General features: G+C 40.6%; 1 protein-coding gene across 2 annotated transcripts in view; it reads left to right on the top strand.

Annotated features, from left to right (window-relative positions):
• Positions 1 to 911: 911 nt before the first annotated feature.
• Positions 912 to 19736, top strand: part of sugt1 (SGT1 homolog, MIS12 kinetochore complex assembly cochaperone) — a 175338-nt gene continuing 156513 nt past the window's right edge. For both annotated transcript variants that reach the window (XM_073043204.1, XM_073043205.1), the window contains exons 1-5: positions 912 to 1051; positions 1155 to 1203; positions 10962 to 11052; positions 16465 to 16534; positions 19595 to 19665. In XM_073043204.1, the coding sequence (XP_072899305.1) occupies positions 927 to 1051; positions 1155 to 1203; positions 10962 to 11052; positions 16465 to 16534; positions 19595 to 19665 (406 nt within the window). In that variant the 5' untranslated portion in view covers positions 912 to 926. The remainder of the gene's footprint in view (positions 1052 to 1154; positions 1204 to 10961; positions 11053 to 16464; positions 16535 to 19594; positions 19666 to 19736) is intronic.

Genomic DNA, 19736 nt, shown 5'->3' on the forward strand with positions numbered 1-19736 from the left:
TATTTACCCCTAGCCTAATCACAGGGCATTTTCAATGACCAATTGAGCTACTAACTGGTACACTTTGCAATGTGGGGAAAACCCCATGTGGTCACGGGCAGGCCATACAAACTTCTTAGTGTTGGAATTGAACACTGAGCTGATACCCCAAGCTATAAGTGTCACGCTAACTGCTACGCTTTCGCTTTATTCAACTCCAAGACTGTTCCAATGTTCTCAGAAATTAAGAACCATGAGAAAAATCTTCACATCTGAAATATTTTCATCTTCTGTTGAGTCCTGATGCAAGGTCTCCTCCCGAAACATCCCTCTGCCTCCATAGATGCTGTTGGGCCAGCTGAATTCCTCCAGCAGTTTACCTTCATTCATTCCTGATCATATCTGCACTTTTCAAACCGCTGCCAGAGTGTGGTACAGGGGATACCGTAAGAGGACAGGGATACAAGGCTTGAATGTTGGAATGGAGCACCGGAGATTTAGCCAACGAGGAGCGCGGCAGAGGTAACAGTTTACAGTATAGGTAGCCAGTTCGTTGTGACCGCAATGGTATTAGAAGTGGCGCTGTTGTTTATTTGAAAGTAACTAAAAATACCACTATCTGCATATGTGTATGGTGAAAACAAAACATATTCAACACAACCGGCTCTCTCTAATTCTTAAGTATATGAAGATAGATAACTTTTAAAGTATTTTGCTTGACAGCCGCTGACGGAACATTCACAATTAATCTCGATGAAAACGATATAATTTCAGATTTCTAGCACCGCCAGCGTGTCACGTTATTTTAATCCCGTCGATCCTTCCACCAGAAGGTCGACATCAGATTTCTATTCCAATTGATCTGCTTGGCGCTCTGCTGTGAGAAATGCACATTGAAGATGACCAAGTCGCCGAAAGGGAAACGTTTGTAGCCCTCCTTTAGAAAGATGGCTGCAGCAGGAGCCTCGGCGCCCTTCTGCGCATGCGCGGGGCTTCCCCTGCGCTCACGTCACTCAGCTGCTGGCTCCAGAAGTTTCCAAATTGGCGGCGGCAGCGCAATGGCGGATAAGCGGTGAGTGCCTTCATTTGGTCCTAAGACGTGGTGGTGTGTGACGCGGACTTAGCAACACTAACGTGAAATGCTCTACCTTTTGTTGGTCTTCTTGTTTCGACAGAGTTTTCACAGATGAATTCATAGCGGCGTGTCCGGAGAAAGCTTTGGAGGTGAGGAGCCACCGTCTTGCGTGTTCACGTGAGTGAGGGCCTCCAAATTCCAGTGTGGTGTATTTGCTGGCTGTGTGCCGTATACAGCTGCTGACTCGCTCGACTTTCCGGGGCCCTGGGTTTGTCGAGGATGAACGGCCAGCCCAGAATCCGTGGGAGGGGTAGTCCAGTTACTGAATGCTATGCAATTGAAGCAAATCGTCTTGACTTTCATACACGAAGGATAATAGACTAATGTTGGATCCTTGGAAGACTATCCCCCTTCTTTCGATTTGTTGTTACACTTTAGTTTTTGTTGTTAAGGGCCAGCATGCTTGCAGTGGGGGCTGTGATGAACTCACTTGGCAGTTCTAGGATTTGTACTTGGTAATGACATTTTATTCCTGTCAGGGTTGAGTAGGGTTGATACTGTTTAGAATGGTAATCAAGTGATCTTGATTTGAATCTTGAGTTCTTGTGTAATGGCTTTTTAAAAATTCATTTAATCTTTGGAGCCTGCTGTTAAACATGTTGGCAGCTGAGTATTAAGTTTGATCCATTGTGAAACAGTGACACGCACTTCTGCAGAGAAAGGGTTTGAGGAGGGGTCAGATGGAAACTTGGAGCCTATCTAACCAACAAGAGAAGAAAAACTTGCAAAGGTACTTATCCCTCAATATTGACAGCTCCCCAATATTGGATTTTTGGTTAATTCCAGCGTTAAGTGTCATTTGTGTTTAGTTTTTGACTTTGTATGTTGGAAATTGCCTGCTTACACTTTGTTCATTTTAACAGAAAAATGGCAAAATGAGGGGAAAATAGTTGAGATTTGCATATTTTGAAAGAATGTCTTTTCATTAATTTAATAAACAGTTAAAGCATTTCAGAGGTCAGGACTTCCTACTTGCATGGGGAGTCCCTGAATTCTTCAGAACCCATTGATCAGGAGTATGCTTCAGCGAGTAGGGCAGTGGTGAATATTGGTTGTTTTTCACATATTTTGGCAGAAAGTAAATAAATCTTCCAAACGTTTTGCATCCTTTAGGTTTATCATTGTAATTGTTTGTATATCAATTTTGAAGTGGTCCCTTCATATTATTAGGTGGGTTGAGTGCTGAGGGAAAGAATGCTTTTGTACCAGTCACCTTACCAATCTGACTGAGTAGTTATTTGTAGATTATAGTTTGGCTCCATGGTTGGACAAGTTGATTTAGAACATAGAACAGTGCAGCACAGGAACTAGCCTTTGGCCCACAGCATTGTGCTGAACCAAATAAATTAGGAATCAAATGGCCAGCTAAACTTATCCCTTCTGCCTACACAATGTCCATATCCTTTTTTTTTCATTCATGTGCCTATCTGAATGTCTCTTAAAAATCCCTAATGTATCCACCACTACCATCACCCCAGGCAGTGCATTCCAGGCATCCACTGCTGTTTAAAAAAAATTTGCCCCTGACATCTTTGAAATTACCCTCTCTCTTATCTTAAATGCACGCACTCTGGTATTATTAGACTTTTAAACCCTTAGAGAAACCTCAATGCTGTCTATCCATTCTATCTATACATCTCATAATCTTAAATCTCAGTCCAATCTCTCATTAGCCTCTGCCACTCTAGAGTTTGTTGATTAGATAGCACATGCCCTCTAATCCAGGCAACATCCTGGTAAACCTCTTCTGCACCCTCTCCAAAGCCTCAACATCCATCCTTTGATGGGGTGACCAGAACTGTATGCAATATTCCATATGCAGCTTAATTAGAGTTTTATAAAGCTGCAACTTCTTGGCGTTTGAACTCGATGCTTTGAATAATAGAGGCAAGCATAGCATATGCCTTGGTAACTACCCATCAACCAATGTAGCCTCTTTCAGGGAGCTGTAAACGTGGACCTCAAGATCCCTTTGCTCCTCAACAATGTTAAGGATTGTCTTATTACATGTGACCTATCACGGTGCAACACTTCACATTTGGCTGGGTTAAACTCTCGTGTCATTTTTCTGCCCATATATGCAACTGATGTATATCCTGCTGTATTCTTTGCCAGTCACCTACGCTTCGACGAGTACCCTTCTGTCTTCTTTGGGCAAGTCTGTTTCTGAATCCAAAAGGCCAATTCACCATTGATCCCATGCATCTTCTGGATGAACCTCTCATGAGGGACCTTGTCAAACGCCTTACTAAAATCCATGCAGACAACATCCACAGCTCTACCTTCATCAATCGTCCTTGTCAAAAAACTCAAATCAAGTTAGTAAGACTTTAGTAAGTTTTTTTTGAAATTTGAGCAATGGATTCCATGTGTAGAATCACAAGTGGTGATATCAATCAAATTGTGACTCATTAATTCTAAAAGAACAGTTGTGCAAGGGTTTACTTGCATACTGATTGGGCACTAATCTAGTTTGATGGAAACTGGATATTCCTTGATTTCTGAAAGTGTGTTGAGGGATAGTTTTGTTAAGTGAAAATTTGCAAATCAGTTGAACAAGGTAAAAACCTCAGACATGAAAATCACCGCTTGCATCTTAAATAGTTTTTATTGACAATTAAATGCTTAAATGAAGGTAGATACATAGTTGGGATCCTGTTTTTTTTAAAGTTGACATAGTTTATGTGAGGGTCCACTGTTCTGAAATAAAAACACACCCATTTAAGATACTTTTTCCATAAGTTGAACAGCTTTGGAACTTGTCTTCAAGCACAGACAAGTGAAAACTGATGAAGCTATAGGGGAAGTTGGGAGTTGAGGCTGTGGTCAGATCAATCATAACTTTATTGGAGGTAAAGCAAGTTTGAGAGACTGAGTAGTCTCCTACTCCTAATTCATATGTAAATGGTGTGGTTTTGTATATCAAAGTGAAGACAGAATGCTGTTACTGTACTTCAAAGTTCAAGTAAATTAATTATCAAAGTATGTATGTCACTACATGTAATCCTGAGGTTCATTTCTTGCAGGCATACTCAAATACTCAATCCATCGTAGAATAATAACCATAAAAGTATCAATGAAGGACTGCACCAACTGGACATTCAGCCAGTATGCAAATACAAAAAGAAATTATAGTAAATAAATTAGCAATAAATATTGAGAACATGAGTCCTTGAATATTGAGTCCTTGAAAGTGAGTCCATTGGTTGTGGGAATAGTTCAGTGTGGGGTGAGTGGAGTTGAGTGAAGATGCCCCTTTGGTTCAAGAGCCTGATGGTTGAGGGGTAATAAATGTTCCTGAACCTGGTGGTGAGAGTCCTGAGGCTCCTGTACGTTCTTCCTGATTGCAGCAAGTGTCGTTCGTGGTGGGGGTCTCTGATGATGGATACTGCTTTTCTGTGACAATGTTTTGTGTAGATGTGCTCAATGTTGGGGAAGTTTTACCTCTGGCGGACTGGAACATACCCATTAAGTAGGATTTTCTGTTCAAGGACAGTGGTGTTGCCATACCAGGCTGTGATGCAGCCAGTCAGTGTACTCTCCACCACAGATCTGTGTAAGATGTCATGCCGAATCTTCACAAACTTAGGGAAGTAGGAACGCTCCGGTGCTTTTTGCAAAATTGCACTTAACTGCTGGGCCCACAACAGGTCCTCTGAAACGATAACACTGAGGAATTTAAAGTTTCTGAACGTCTGTGCCTCTTATCCTCTGAAGGCTGGCTCTTGGAACCCTGGTTCCAAGATACTGAGTATTGTTGTGGCACCAGTCAGCCAGATTTTCAAGCTCCCTCCTAGATGCTGATTCGTCACCATCTTTGATTTGGGCTATGACAGTGTTGTCGTTAGCAAACTTCAAAATGGCATTGGATGTGAGATTAGTCACAGAGTTATAAGTATAAAGTGAGTAGAGCATGGGGCTAAGCATACAGCCTTGTGGCACACTTGTTCCAATGGAGATTGTGGAGGAGATCTTGCTAATCCTAATTTACTGGGTTCTACAAGCGAGGAAATAGAGGATTCAAGCAACACATACAAAATGCTGGAGGAACTCAGCAAGTCAGGCAGCATCTATGGAAAAGAGTACAGTTGATGTTGGGGCCGAAACCCTTTGGCAGGGTCTTGGCCTGAAAAGTCGGCTGTACTCTTTTCCATAGATGCTGCCTGGCCTGATGAATTCCTCCCCCATTTTGTGGTGTGTGTTGGTTAGATTTCCAGCATATACAGATTTTCTTTTGTTGGAAATAGAGGATCCAGTTGCACTTGAATAGTACGCGTCAATCTGAGTTTGATAACGTTTTTGATGTTGAACTAAAGGCTCTTCCTGTTTTTTGGTTGGCTAATGAAAGGGATCTCGTGAGGTGTGGTGGATATGTGGAGATAATTGTTTCATCTAAAAAATGCTCCTTTTAGCAAAGCATTGACATTATGCATCCACGTAAAAGGCTACACTCTGTTACGATCCTGGTATTTTAAGATGGTTCTTTCTTCCTCTGGAACTCTAAAAGGATTTGTGTCGTAAGCAACTTTAGTTGCAGAAATTAGCTCTTGCATTTAGACTGCCATTACTTGAGGTCTTAACAAATTTTTGTTTGTGATCTCTTTGCTCTTCTGCATTATCTTGATTCATCTCATCAATTCAGTAAAATACAGTATTTGTATTTATTGGGAAAGGAGTGGTATAAAAATTCATCCTATTTTCTCTGGCTGCATCTGCAGGTACCTTTGGTAAGGACATGGCTGTGCTCTCCTTATTTATAGAGATTTGACTTATATTGGGGACCATGCATAGATTTCACAATGAAGAGTTTTGTTTTAAAAAGAAGGCTGATGGCTGACATCATTGAGGTCTTTGTGACTGATTAAATGAGTAAAGACTGTTGTATGGATCACCAGAAGATCTTATAGAAATTTCAGAAGAAACTACCATTTTGGATTTTGAGAACGTGGCAAATGTGCATGCGACTGATTGATTGTGCAGTGGATCAATTGGTATTCCTATGTAGGGAAGGCCCCTCTTTTTGCATGGGCTTTCAAGTGTGCATGTTTTTTTGTCTTTGTAGGCTTGGTTTGTGGCTCCCACACCAAGTTGTCCAATGTGTACCATGGCTAACATGACTCAGTAAAAACATTTAATCCTACTCTGGCATTCTTGCTCTGCGCATACATAGCAGAAACTACACTTTAGGTGATGGCCATTTGGAAATACAATACAGAATGCATCAGCGAGGGACCTAATGTAATGTACATAAGGAGCCTAGTTCATTGTGATAAGGAATTGAGAATAATGCTGATAAAGATTAAATGTGGGTGAGGAACTGGAAATGGAATTTCAGCCTCTCCTTGAGGTGAAGTACGTAGTTGTACAAGTTGTCATAATCTGATTATGTAGGGTCTTGGTGAAACCACATCAGAATGCAGTACATTGGTCTGGTGTTCCAATTATGGAAGAATATACTTGTTAGGAAGTTCACCAGATTGATTCCTGGGTTTGTTATGTGAGGGGCATATTTGGTCAAAAATCTAGAGTTTTAAGAAATGAAAAATTATCTCGTTAAGTATATAGGATATGGAGATGGTAAACACATATCCACATTTTGTTCGCTCAGCACTGGTGTGCCACAAGGTTGTGTTTTCTCCCCTCTTCTATTTTCTCTATACACCAATGACTGTGTCTTCATCTGTTAAACTGATAAAGTTAATGGATAACGGCACTGTCATTGGTCTAATCACCAGAGGTTACCAATCTAAATACCACCAGGAAGTAAACAAGCTAGAATCACAACAACTTGGAGGCAAGGGCCCTCAAAACTGGAGATGCATGTTGACTTCAGGAGAAAAGTCTCCTCTTCACCCACTCTCATCATGAGCAACTCTACAGTTACCATTATTTCAATATTCAGGTTCCTGGGCATCATTATTTTGCAGGATGTCAGGTGGGAGAACAATATCTCCTTTATTAACTAAAAGGTTGGCAGAAGATACACTTCTTGCCACAGTTGGTAAAAATCCATCTTTAGCAGAACATACTGGTACAATCATCAAGAGCGTCCTTGCATCAGCCATTACTGTCTGGTTTGGTACAGCGTCCTCTCAATATACGAAAACTATAGCAAACTGTCATGTCAGCTGAAAAGGGCATTTGCTGCAGTCTATCATCACTGCAGGCCTTGTATCTGTCCAGGACAAAGAAGCGGCAGGAAAAATCATTGTGGACTCTACCCACTCAACAACCTGCCTTTTCCAAACACTCCCTTCTGGAAAGTGCTATTGGACAATTAAAGACATCACACCATCTTAAAAATTTCTTCCCCCAGGCAGTTAATCTGATCAATCATTCTGGTTAGCCACCCCAGCCCCTCTATTGTTAACACGAGGAAATCTGCAGATGCTGGAAATTCAAGCAACACACACAAAATGCTGGTGGAACACAGCAGGCCAGGCAGCATCTATAGGAAGAAGCACTGTCGACGTTTCGGGCCAAGATCCTGATGAAGGGTCTCGGCCTGAAATGTTGACAGTGCTTCTTCCTATAGATGCCGCCTGGCCTGCTGCATTCCACCAGCATTTTGTGTGTGTTCCCTTTATTGTTATCTCAGTTGCTGCACTGCATTGCATACACTTCAATCCACTTTTGAAAATGTTATTTACATTGTAAGTACAAACTGGTATTTATGTACTCTTGCACATTTAATTCGTATTAATACTTTGTAGCTTTATTTTTATATAATTCTGTACTCTTAATTGTTGACTGTTGCTTTTTGTACAATGTAGTGCCAATACACCACAGCAAATTCCCAATAAATGTAAATGCATATGGTGAATAAAGTTGATCCTTGATCATATAAAATCTTAAAGATGTGCAGATGGTGTTTTCCCTTGGTTGCAATGTCAACATCCAAGGGGAAAACCCCATCTGTGGAGTTGGGTAGCGAATGGCAGATAGTTTATCCAGCCAAATGACAGGTGTTGCCCTTTGGGAGATCAAGTATAAATGATAGTAGCAAAATCCATAACCTTGGTGATGTACTGAGGATTCTTGGAGTCTAAGTGCATGGCTTCATGGTTGATAGTGTGGTAAAGAAGGCATATTGCCTGCTTGCCTTTATCAATTGGCACTGAGTTTGAGTCAAAGTTATGTTGCAGCTTTATAAAACTCTAGTTAGGCCACATCTGGAGATTGTATTTGGTTCTGTTTGCCCAACATAGAAAGGATGTGGAGGCTTTGGAGAAGGTGCAGAAGACATTTACAGAATACTACCTGCTTTAGAAGACATGCTATAAGGAGAGGTTGGACAAGCTTCGGCTGCTGTCTTTTGAATGGTGGAGGATGAGACGAGATTTAATAGAGGTTTATGAGATTATCACAGGCATAGTTAGAGTAGATAACCAGTATCTTTTTCCCAGGACCAGGTCGTGCATTTAAGGTGAGAGGGGCAAGTTCAATAGGTACATTAAAATGTCAGAGAAATGTATACAATATACATTCTGAAATTCTTTCTCTTCGCAAACATCCATGCAAGCAGAGGTGTGCTCCAAAGAATGAATGACAGTTAAATGTTAGAACCACAAGGCCTCACCCCAGCTCCCCCTCCCACGCAGAAACAGCAGCAAGGCAATGACTTCCTCCCCCACCAGCAAAAAAACACCGCCGCTCCCCCACCAAGCACTCAAGCGTGCAGCAAAGCGTCAATAAAGACAGACTTGCAGTACCCCAAAGACTATTCGTTCACCAATTATTCAACATGCCACAGGCTCTCTCTACCTAATAAGGGAAAAAAAAGTGTCCCCGTTTCACAGCGAGAGGGGAGACATAGAACATAGAATAGTACAGCACATTACAGGCCCTTTGGCCCACAATGCTGTGCTGACCCTCTAAATGCTACAAATGCTGAAAATATAAAATGCTTAAAATACTCATCAGGTCAAGTTATCAGAAGATTTCAGATGAAATGTTACCAATCTCTAATGTTATTTTCCATAGATGCTGCTGAACCTGTTCCACTTCCAACATCTGGAGCACCTTTGACATAACAAAACACTTGCTGATTTATGGTGTTAAAAGTCTGTTGCGTCGCTTTTTCCGAGCTCTGTGCCTCTGGGCACAGCCAGCAGCAAGCCCGCTGTTTCCAATCTTCCTCGTTCTCCCGCGACGCATCAGTTGTCAGCACCAGCTTTGAATCAGCCTGCCTCCAGAGCCAAGAAAATTTGGCACCCTGAAGGCACACTAGTCTTCCAGGCTGAGTCATTGTTGGGATATCAAAAAACGGCCGGTCATGAGGCCCTGAGAGTGGGTCAGAGTGTAACTCCAGGTCAGAGTCTTTAAACGAACCTTGAAAGGGAAAAAGAGATAGCAAAGATAGAAATAAAGCTGTTTCTGAAGATGCAAGTAAAGGGGTCGCTGTTTAGCACCATCATCACTAAGTTCAGCCCTCTTCAGGGCAAGTTCTTTTTTTAAACAATGCTGGGTGCCTAGAATAATCTGCCAATAGTGGTAGAGGTAAACATAGGGGGCTTTAAGAGGCTCTTAGACACACGAATGCCCAGAGAATGTAGGAACATTGGCGGCATGTGTCGTAGTGGCTAGCACAATGCTTTATAGTACAGATGACCTTATGGGTTTCCTTCAGGTGCTCTGGTTTTCTCCCAGTCCAAAGTTATACTGTTTAGTAGGTTAATTAGTAAATTGCCCTGTGATTAGATTAGGGTTAAATTGGTGGGTTGTTGACGACATGGCTTGAAGGGCCTATTCTACATTATTTCTCTAATAATAATTTAAAAAAAAATTGTAGGCAAGAGGGATTGGTTTAGTTAAACATTTAATTACTAGTTTAATTAGTTTGGCACAATATCTTGGGCCAAAGGTCCTGTTCCTGTGGTAAACTGTTCTATTTTCAAAATAATAAACTGGCCATTCAGAACAAAAGTTGTAAAGCATTTCTTTGCTCAGAGGGAAATGAATCATTGCAATTCTGCACCCAAAAGAGGGTTGTAGAGTCATGTTTGCTGAATTCATTCAAGACAGAGATTGACACTTGAGTCAACTTGAGGCACTGAGTTAGTCCTCGTAACATATCACCCTATCCTTGTGTGGTATGCTCTGGGTCAGGTGCTGCTGTTTTAATGTTGACATACAGATGATTTCCCACCACCACATTACAGCAATTTGAAAATGAAAATTGCCCTTAGAAAATTTGCAATATATGATTCAGAAATTTGAGATGCTGAATAGAACTTGTGCATGTCTCATTTCTTTGAAAACTGGATGCATTTAATGCAGTTCTTTCTGGTTCTCTATCTCTTCAACTATCATTGCTACTCTGATGGAACTGTACAGTTTAGGGTTTCTTAGTAAAAAGGAAGAGAAAAGTCTGATTGTCAGATAAAAATATGACCAGTTATGTTATCTGAAATTTACAGTTTTGTGGTGTTCGATTTATTGAATTGATTTATTTTCAAATCAGTCTTTGGGATTTTGTTTTCAGTGGTGTGGCAAAGCTTCACTGTTTATTGATAGGATAGCATGGTAGTGCAGTGGTTAGCAGAAAACTTTACAATGCTAGCTGTACAAGATCAGGGTTTGATTCCTGCCACTGTCTGTAGACAGTTTGTATTTTCTCGCTGTGACCATGTGGGTTTCCTATAGGAGTTCTGGTTTCCTCCCATATTCCAAAAGATGGTTAGAGTTAATTGTGGGCATGCTACATTGGCACTGGAAGTGTGGTGACACTTCTGGGCTGCTCAGCTCAATCCTCGCTGATTCAGTTTGATGCAAACATACATCATTTCGATGTATGTGTGATTTTTTAAAAAGTTCCATAACCTGATGACAATTTGTTTTCTTCCAGGAGTTGAATACAGCAGTGGAACAGGATTTGGATGTTGCAGAATATTATTGCCAAAGAGCTTATGCAAATATATTGCTTCAGAGTTACAAAGGTACATTTAATGTATGATGAAGATTGTATCCTCCCTTGGATTTCTTTACCAGTATGGTCTTTTGAGTCTGGGGGGAGATAAATTGCTTCTAGGCTGTCAGTAATAGATTGGCCCCTTTGAGTTCTATTGTTATGTAATGAATGTGATCTTTAATTAGCTTGTGATCAAATTAAATTGTATCTTCAGGAATTTCACTTCATTAATATGCCCTTACAAGAATAAGTATTCCTTCATTTTACCATCTGAGATTTGGAAATCCAGAGTTTGTACAAGCTTGACTAATTCTACTTGTATTTTGCTTTCCTTTTAATGTAGATAGAAAGGGTAGTATGGTAACGTAGTGTTTAGCACATGATTTACTCTACCAGTGACCTGGGTCCAATTCTTACTGCTGTCTGTAAAAAGTTTGTATATTCTCCCCATGACCCCATTGGTTTCCTTCAGATGCTTTGGGTTCCTCTTGTAGTCCAAAGTAGTACCAGCTGGTAGGTTAATTAGTCATTATAAATTGTCCCATGATCACGTTAAGTTTAAATCGGGGGTCGCTGGGTGGCGCGGCTAGAAGGGCCTGTTCTGTATCTCAATAAATAAAATAAATGGCCCCTTTAGTTCACTGAATGCCCAAGTTGTTGGAAAACCTCTGGCAATCATGATTTTAGAGAATATTATTTTAACAAATGACAGCATCTGTTTGGGGAAAATGTAACTTGTTAAGATGTTAAGGCAGGTAATCTTTGGAAAAAAAAATCCTAAGGTGCAGGTCCTTCCCAGTTTATGGCACAGTTCAGTCCTGTGCGTTGTTTGTAACTTGGAACAGTTCACAAGTCAGAAATACAACTATGAACTGAATTCCCAGGCAGCAGGAAATGCTAACAGCCCTGCAGCAGCCAGTAAATATATCCTGTTAGCTTCCCTAATGTTCATTTCTGTATACAGGCAGTGTGTAAGTTGGGTGTTTGTAACCTGGAGTGGAACTGTAATTGGGGCAATGTTTTTAAGACAACAAGTCATGCAGAACTGGGCCATTTGGCTCATTGAGGTTTTTCTGCCATTTGATCATGGCTTATTCCCTCTCAATCACATTCGCCTGCCTTTTCCCTGTAACTTTTAATACCCTGATCAATTAAGAACCTACCTGCGTTAGCTTTAAATATACCCAATGACTTGGCCTCCACAGCCATCTGTGGCAGTGAATTCTAAAGTTACTACCCTCTAGCTGAAGAAATTCTTTCTCTGTTGTAAGGAGATGTTCTTTTACTCTGAATTTGTGCCCTTTGGCCCTAGATTCTCCTACTACATGACCATTGGAATATTGACATTCTTGCATGCCTTTTCAATCTCCTTTTGCAGTCTGTACCCTACATCCTGGCTACTATTTGGAGGCCTATACTGTATATGACTTGCCTTTTTACCAATGGCAGTTCCTTAACTCTACCCACAAGAATTCTGCATCTTCTGATTCTACGTCATTTCTTGCAAAAGCTTTGATGTCACATGATAGGGAAATCATGTTTGATTAATTTATTGGATGACTAACCTGTATCATGGATGAAGAGGATCAGCTGGAATTGTAGATTGAACAACCCAAGCTTGGGTTGTTTTCCTGAAGGTTGAGGGAGACCCGACAAAAGTTTAAGATAATGAGAGGGATGTAGACAGCATCCAGTCTAACTTTCTCCCCCAAGGTCAAAATATCAAATATCAGAGGGTATGCATTTAAGGTGAAGGGGAGGTGGTATTGTAGATCCTTACCTCTTTTTACTTACCTTTTAATTATGGCTTCTGCCCTTTTCCTTTCCAATCCTTATGAAAGATCTTGGCCAAAAATGTTAACTGTTCATTTCTCTCCACAGAAGCTTCCTGACCTACCGAATTCTTTCAGCATTTTGTGTGTTGTTCATACAATTTCTGTTATGTGGTTGGGAAAAGGAATCCTTTCTAGAGTTATGGAGTTGTACTGCACAGAGGCTCTGCAATCTGTCATGTCTATGTACCTGTCTATACTGATTATATTTAACTGCATTTCTTTTGTCTGCCGTATACTTAGCCCGAGCAGTTCATGAGCTCATCCAGATACTTAAATGCTGTGAGAATAGCTGTCTTTACCACTTTCTCAGTCAGTGCTTTAAAGACTGCTGGACCTACTGCCTTCCACAATAACAAGTGCTGGTGCTATTCACCCTAGCTTGTTCCAGACTTGCCTCAGAACCTGTATGGCATCTTCATTGCTGATGCTTCTGGAGTTTGATTTTTTTTTCACCTGTAGTAGCTGATCTGTCTTGACAGCTCTTTCCAAAGAAATAATATAAATGACTTAGGAATTCCATCCAGTAAAATTTGATAACAGATAGGAAATATAGCCTTGATATTATATCAGGGTGATGGTGACATCAGTACTTCATTTTTCAAGAGGCATTGTATTCTTTATTTGGTCTCAGTATGTTAGCAAGAATGCAATTTTAATCTGATACTAAACACTAGTTGATTATACTAAGGATTATTGTGATAAATTTTTGAAATTGGACATATTAAAAGGCTGTTACAACAACAAAACAAATGTCACATGAGACTGCAGATGCTGGTAGCCGGAGCAACAAGCAATCTACTGAAAGAACTTAAAGGCCAAGCAGCATCTATGGTGTGGGGGACGAGAATTGTCAATATTTCAGGTCAAAATCCTGCATCAGGACTGCGAGTGGAATGGCAAGGTTGTTTGTATAAAGAGGGGAATGGGGAGAAGAGAGTCCAAGGTGATTGGACTGAGGAGTAGTGTAACAGAGTTACCCTGAATAACTTCTGACTCTTCTCTCCATCCTGACAAATCAAAGATGTAGCCATGGACACCTGTATGGGCTTCATCTATGCCTGTCGTTTTGTTGGCTTTTCGGAACAGTCCCTGTTTCAAACCTTGTCTGGTACTATTCCCCATTACATTGATCATTGCATTAATGCTATTTCCTGCACCTGTGCAGAACTCACTAATTTTAGTGTTAAGTTTTAATGCCACTAACTTAGATTCTGCTCTCAAATTCCTATGGACCATTTCTGACATTTTTCTGTTTTCTATATTATGCTGTCACCATCACAGGATGGACTGTCCACTGACTCCCTCAGCTCTTAAGATTATTTCTCTTCCTACCTTGTCCCTTGTAAGGATGTTATTCTTTTCTTCCAGTTTGTCCACACTGCATCTGCTCTAATGGTGTGACTTTCTTTTCCAGGAGATCTGAAATGTTTTTTTTTCCAGAAGGCATGGCATCCCTTCTGTGGTTGATGGGAGTCCGTTACCAGAGTTACACCCTCTGAGCCTCTGCATCCAGTATATCACCCTTTCTCATTTTGGTAGTTGCAATGTGATCTCATAAGCAACCATATTTTCTTCATACCCCTTTTTGCCGTCCTCACGAACAACTCTCTCCATTGTTGTCTGGTCTGCTTATCCATCCCTGACCTCTGGTACGTTCCTCTGCAGTCACAAGAGGTGTAATGCATGTGCTTGCATCACTTTCCTCACTACCATCTGGTGACCTAATAAGTCCTTTAAGGTGAAACAAAGGATCACAAGCACCACCTCCTACCTCATCAACTCAATTTGCTGCTCCTGGTGTGGTTTCCTCTATATCATTGAGACTATGTGCAGACTGGTGACCATTTCGGGCGTCAGTCTAGTGCAGTGGTTAGAGTAATGCTATTACTGTGCCAGTGACCTGACTTAAATTTGGCTGCTCTGTAATGAGTGTACATTCTCTCTGAAACCATGTGGATTTCCTCCTACGTTTCAAAGGTGTACAGGTTAATTGGTCACATAGGTATAATTGGGTGGCATGGGCTCATTGGGCTGAAATCTATGCTGTATCTCTAAATAATAAATAAAATTTCACAGCTTGTATGCTTGGTCTGCAGTGGCCATCCAGTTGCATGTCATTTCATTTCCTTTCTCAATCCCACAATGGCATGTCCATCCTTGGCCTTCTCTACAGCAAGGGTGGGCCCAACTCAAAATTGAGTAACAGCTACTTGTTTAGTGAGAGGTGGTCTGCAACTCTGGCATGAATATTTTTCCAGTTTTAGGTAACCTTCTGCCTTTCCAACCCACCTCTGGTTTCTCCGTAACTTCCACCACCTCCAACTGGATCCCACTACCAAACACATTTTTCCCTCTTCCCCCCCCCCCCCCCATTTCTGCTTTTTGCAGGGATCGCTCCCTACGCGACTCCCTTGTCCACTCGTCCCCCCAATCCCTTCCCACCGATCTCCCTCCTGGCACTTATCCTTGTAAACAGAACAAGTGCTACACCTGCCCTTACACTTCCTCCCTCACCACCATTCAGGGCCCCAGACAGTCCTGCCAGGTGAGGCGACACTTCACCTGTGAGTCGGCTGGTGTGGTATACTGTGTCCGGTGCTCCCGGTGTGGCCTTTTATATATTGGTGAGACCCGACGCAGACTGGGAGACCGTTTTGCGGAACACCTATGCTCGGTCTGCCAGAAAAGCAGGATCTCCCAGAAGCCACACATTTTAATTCCGCGTCCCATTCCCATTCTGATATGTCTATCCATGGCCTCTGTTGTCAGAATGAATCCAAACTCAGGTTGGAGGAACAACACCTTATATACCGGCTGGGTAGCCTCCAACCTGATGGCATGAACATTGACTTCTCTAACTTCCGTTAATGCCCCTCCTCCCCTTCTTACCCCATCCCTGACATATTTAGTTGTTTGCCTGTTCTCCATCTCCCTCTGGTGCTTCCCCCCCCCCCCCCCCTTCTTTCTCCTGAGGCCTCCCGTCCCATGATCCTTTCCCTTCTCCAGCTCTGTATCACATTCGCCAATCACCTTTCCAGCTCTTAGCTTCATCCCACCCCCTCTGGTCTTCTCCTATCATTTCGCATTTCCCCCTTCCCCCCCACTACTTTCAAATCTCTTACTATCTTTCCTTTCGGTTAGTCCTGACGAAGGGTCTCGGCCCGAAACGTCGACAGCGCTTCTCCCTATAGATGCTGCCTAGCCTGCTGTGTTCTACCAGCATTTTGTGTCTGGTGCTCTCATTTTTGACGCCTTTTCCTCAATGCACCCTGCTCCCCTCCCCCTTACCCATCTGGCTCTGCTTCCATCTGCCGTTCATTCACATTTCCTCTATTCCCAGTCTCACCCCTTCACTCTACACGGAGTTTTGACACAAAACATCAAAAATTATTTTTCTTCCACAGATGCTACTTGAACCACAGAGTTCTTCAGATTGTTTGTTGCTTTGGATGGTCTTAGGTTTTCTTTAAATGAGCAATGAAATACCACACCTTTTCCCTATGTCTAAATTAAATGAGCCTCAGAACCGTTTTTAAGAGCATGGGTTAGATTTGAAATGAAAACAGAAATTAACTTGCTATCAAATTGGCTTTCTTGCTTTGTAGAGGTTTTAAAAGATGCCAGCAAAGCCCTTGAGCTGAAACCAAACTATGCTTTAGCATATCTTAGAAAGGGGTGAGTATATTTTATTTTGTATGCTGTCTTAATGAATTACTCTTGCTTTACAATTACATAATGTTCAGATGAAATAATTCATTTACATGACTTGTAATAATTTAAAATATAAACACAAATTTGTGCAGATGCTTGAAGTCCAAAGCAAACCACACAAAATGCTGGAGGAACTCAGCAGGTTAGGTAACATCAACAGAAATGAATGAACATTCAACGTTGTAGACTGAGATCCTACATCAGGACTGGACTGTTTATTCATTTCGATAGATGCTGGCTGATCTGCTGAGTTCTTCCAGCATTTTGTGTGTTAATTTAAAATATGGCTTTTAATGGTGGATCCTTCCATACAATAATCCTCTCTTTCCAAGTGATAATTTATAAATTATTGTTACAATGCAATCTTTTGAAGTACATTTCTTCAATTTACAAACAACGACTGCTCTCAATATGCAGGAGTACACTGTACTGAAGTCCCATCAATGCATTTCAATCATAACTAAATGTTACTTTAAGATCATACCTTTTTTGAACAGAGGGATTGCTGTACTGGCAGTGAACTTAATGAGTGCATGATAGGTGAATATAAGCAATTTTTTATCAAAGATTGATTGTAAGTGATTAAGATTTGCCTGAGAGAGAAATTGCTGTCGGAATCATGTCAGTATAAACTGAAAGGAAGAGTCTAGGAACTGATGCAAAAGAATGAGGTAACAAGTTATTGCAATGTTTGCTGCAGTGACAACTTTTAAATGTTGTGTAACGCTTAAAAATTGCCTATATTTGTTATTACAATTCATAATTCAAGTCTGAATAATTGATGCCCATTTTAAGGATGGCATTTTTGTTGTTCCGCAAATCAGACATGTAATCAATAACAGGCAATTTGAAGAACTTCTAGTGGAACCGAAGAAAGTCGCATGGGAGGCATTCTAGGATGTCATTGAAGAATTTCTTGGCAACTATAGAGCATTAAATTAGTTGCAGCGGGTTGGTAACATGCTTCAAGCATGCAAAACCATGCCACTAAAGATTCATTTTCTGCATTTCCATTTAGACTTCTTCCCTACAAATCTTGGTGCTGTCAGTGACGAGCACGATGAAAGGTTTCACGAGGGCATTGCATTAATTGGGAAATGTTATCAGGGCAACTGGAATCCATCAGTGCTGGTGGATTATTGTTGGACACAAGAAGCCTCAGACTCTGAGTACAAACACAAATCATCAACAAAACAATTTAGCTTAGTTGATCTATTGCAAAGTCAGCACTGTTATGTAATTGAACGCATTATATTCAATAAAAGTTAATTTCTTGTTTCTTTATATTCCTATATTGTACAAGTAGTCTGAAATTATATTAGTGTTCAGCCTCAAATGGTCTAAAACAACAAAAAAAATTCTGAGGAAGCAACACTTTCAGAAAAAAATTGTTGTCCAGGGTATGCGTCAAAATGTCATACCTAAAACAATAAAAGAAGGTACTATAATTAGGACATAATTGTCTTGTCATGCTTTTCACAGATATCCAACAAAGCAGAAGAGGTGACAATATCTGAAGGGCCATGATTATTGTCCTACTAACACACTACACTGCTCTGTTGGCTACCTCTTGATCTCACTGTAGCATACAATAGCTAAACTCTTTTTCTCATGATAACTGATGGTAACGTGACCATATGCATCTAATAAGCTCTTTGGTTGCTATCAGGAAATCCTGCTTATGCACTCGCAACCTATTGGGGAGGGAAAATAGGGCTACCATATCAGATTTTAGCCAAATTTCATTCATAGACAGAAATTCTTTTGTCACATGGATCTTTGGAAGCTAGCAGGATGAAAAGTAAGCCAAGGTCAGGGCTTGAATTGAGAAGACTACAGGGAGAAGCTTGAAGTTCCTTGTTCAATAGTTGGAATGATGTAATACTTAAGCAATAATAGTCCAAGCAAAAAGAAAACTCATTACTGGCTCTATGTGACCAGTAGCTGGGTTAAATTTTCCATTACTGAACTAAACAAGAATAATGTGACTAGGAAACAAATAATATCTGGACTAGCTTCTCTAGTATGAGTATTCCTTTAAAGTCTATATTTGGCATCTGAGCCAAGCCATCCAAGCTTGCTGCTAGTTGAAATGTTAAATGTGGTCTGGACTCCTGTTGTTGACTTCTATCTGAATCTGTCCTGATCACACAAGGCCTTGTGTGGCATAAAATACTGGAATGGTATTTCCCCATGGTAGTTCCAGTAACCAATGCTGGTAACAACAAAAGCCAGTGTTGAAGGTCTAAGTGACTAGCTATTAAGAGATAATATCAATGAATGACTTATGGACTCCTGCAAGACAAGGCAAACTTCATCAGACTTCCAGCTCACGCTACTGCACCTATTTCAGTTTAAGTCTGGAGCAAGTACAATGATTCTATTCAAATATATAGAAATTAACTGAAGAAGGTCAGTGTAACCTTTTAATTAGTTTGAATGTTTCACTGTTCTCTGTAATTAAGGTTTAATTACAGAACTACTTTACTACTTTAGCAATTTCTGAGTGTTTTTGGAGGATTGAATGTTATGATCTTTATCATTGACAACCTTGACATCTGTCAAGAAATAGATGACAGTCTGCACTAGCACTGTCTGCCAAGTACATTGAGAGATACAAATGGCTGTTTGTGCTGAAACTTTTCTATGCTGCACTCTGAGAAAAGTAGCATGGGCTAGCTCTTGCCAGCTACCAATCTCAGAACATAGAAAATCTGTTCTTTGTTTTGAAGGGTTGAAGTCTACCTTGTAAAGTGGTCCATATTGATGAAAATTGATAGAATTGTTTGATGACTGATCATGCATTTTCTTAAGTATAGGAGAATACTAAAGGGATAATCAAATCTAGCTCTAATCATAGACCATTTATAAAAGCTTTGGAAAGTTCTAACCAGACAGTGTTTCTTCTGTGGTATAATACAAGAGTTTTTTGATAATTGACAGTCTAAACAAGTTTCAAAAACTGTTTGGTTGATAAATAAATTTTTTGAAAGGTGCCTTTTTAATAAATGTATTTTTATTTAGAATTGCAGAGTATCATCTAAAGATGTATCACTCGTCAATGGAATCTTTTACAAGAGGACAAGAACTAGATGGTAGGTGTTTGGATGCTCAAGAAGCAGCTGAAGAAGTGAACAATTTTTAAATTGGTGTCATTAGTAATAAG

This window comes from Hemitrygon akajei, chromosome 4, assembly GCF_048418815.1.
Source record: "Hemitrygon akajei chromosome 4, sHemAka1.3, whole genome shotgun sequence".
Lineage (NCBI taxonomy): Eukaryota > Metazoa > Chordata > Chondrichthyes > Myliobatiformes > Dasyatidae > Hemitrygon > Hemitrygon akajei.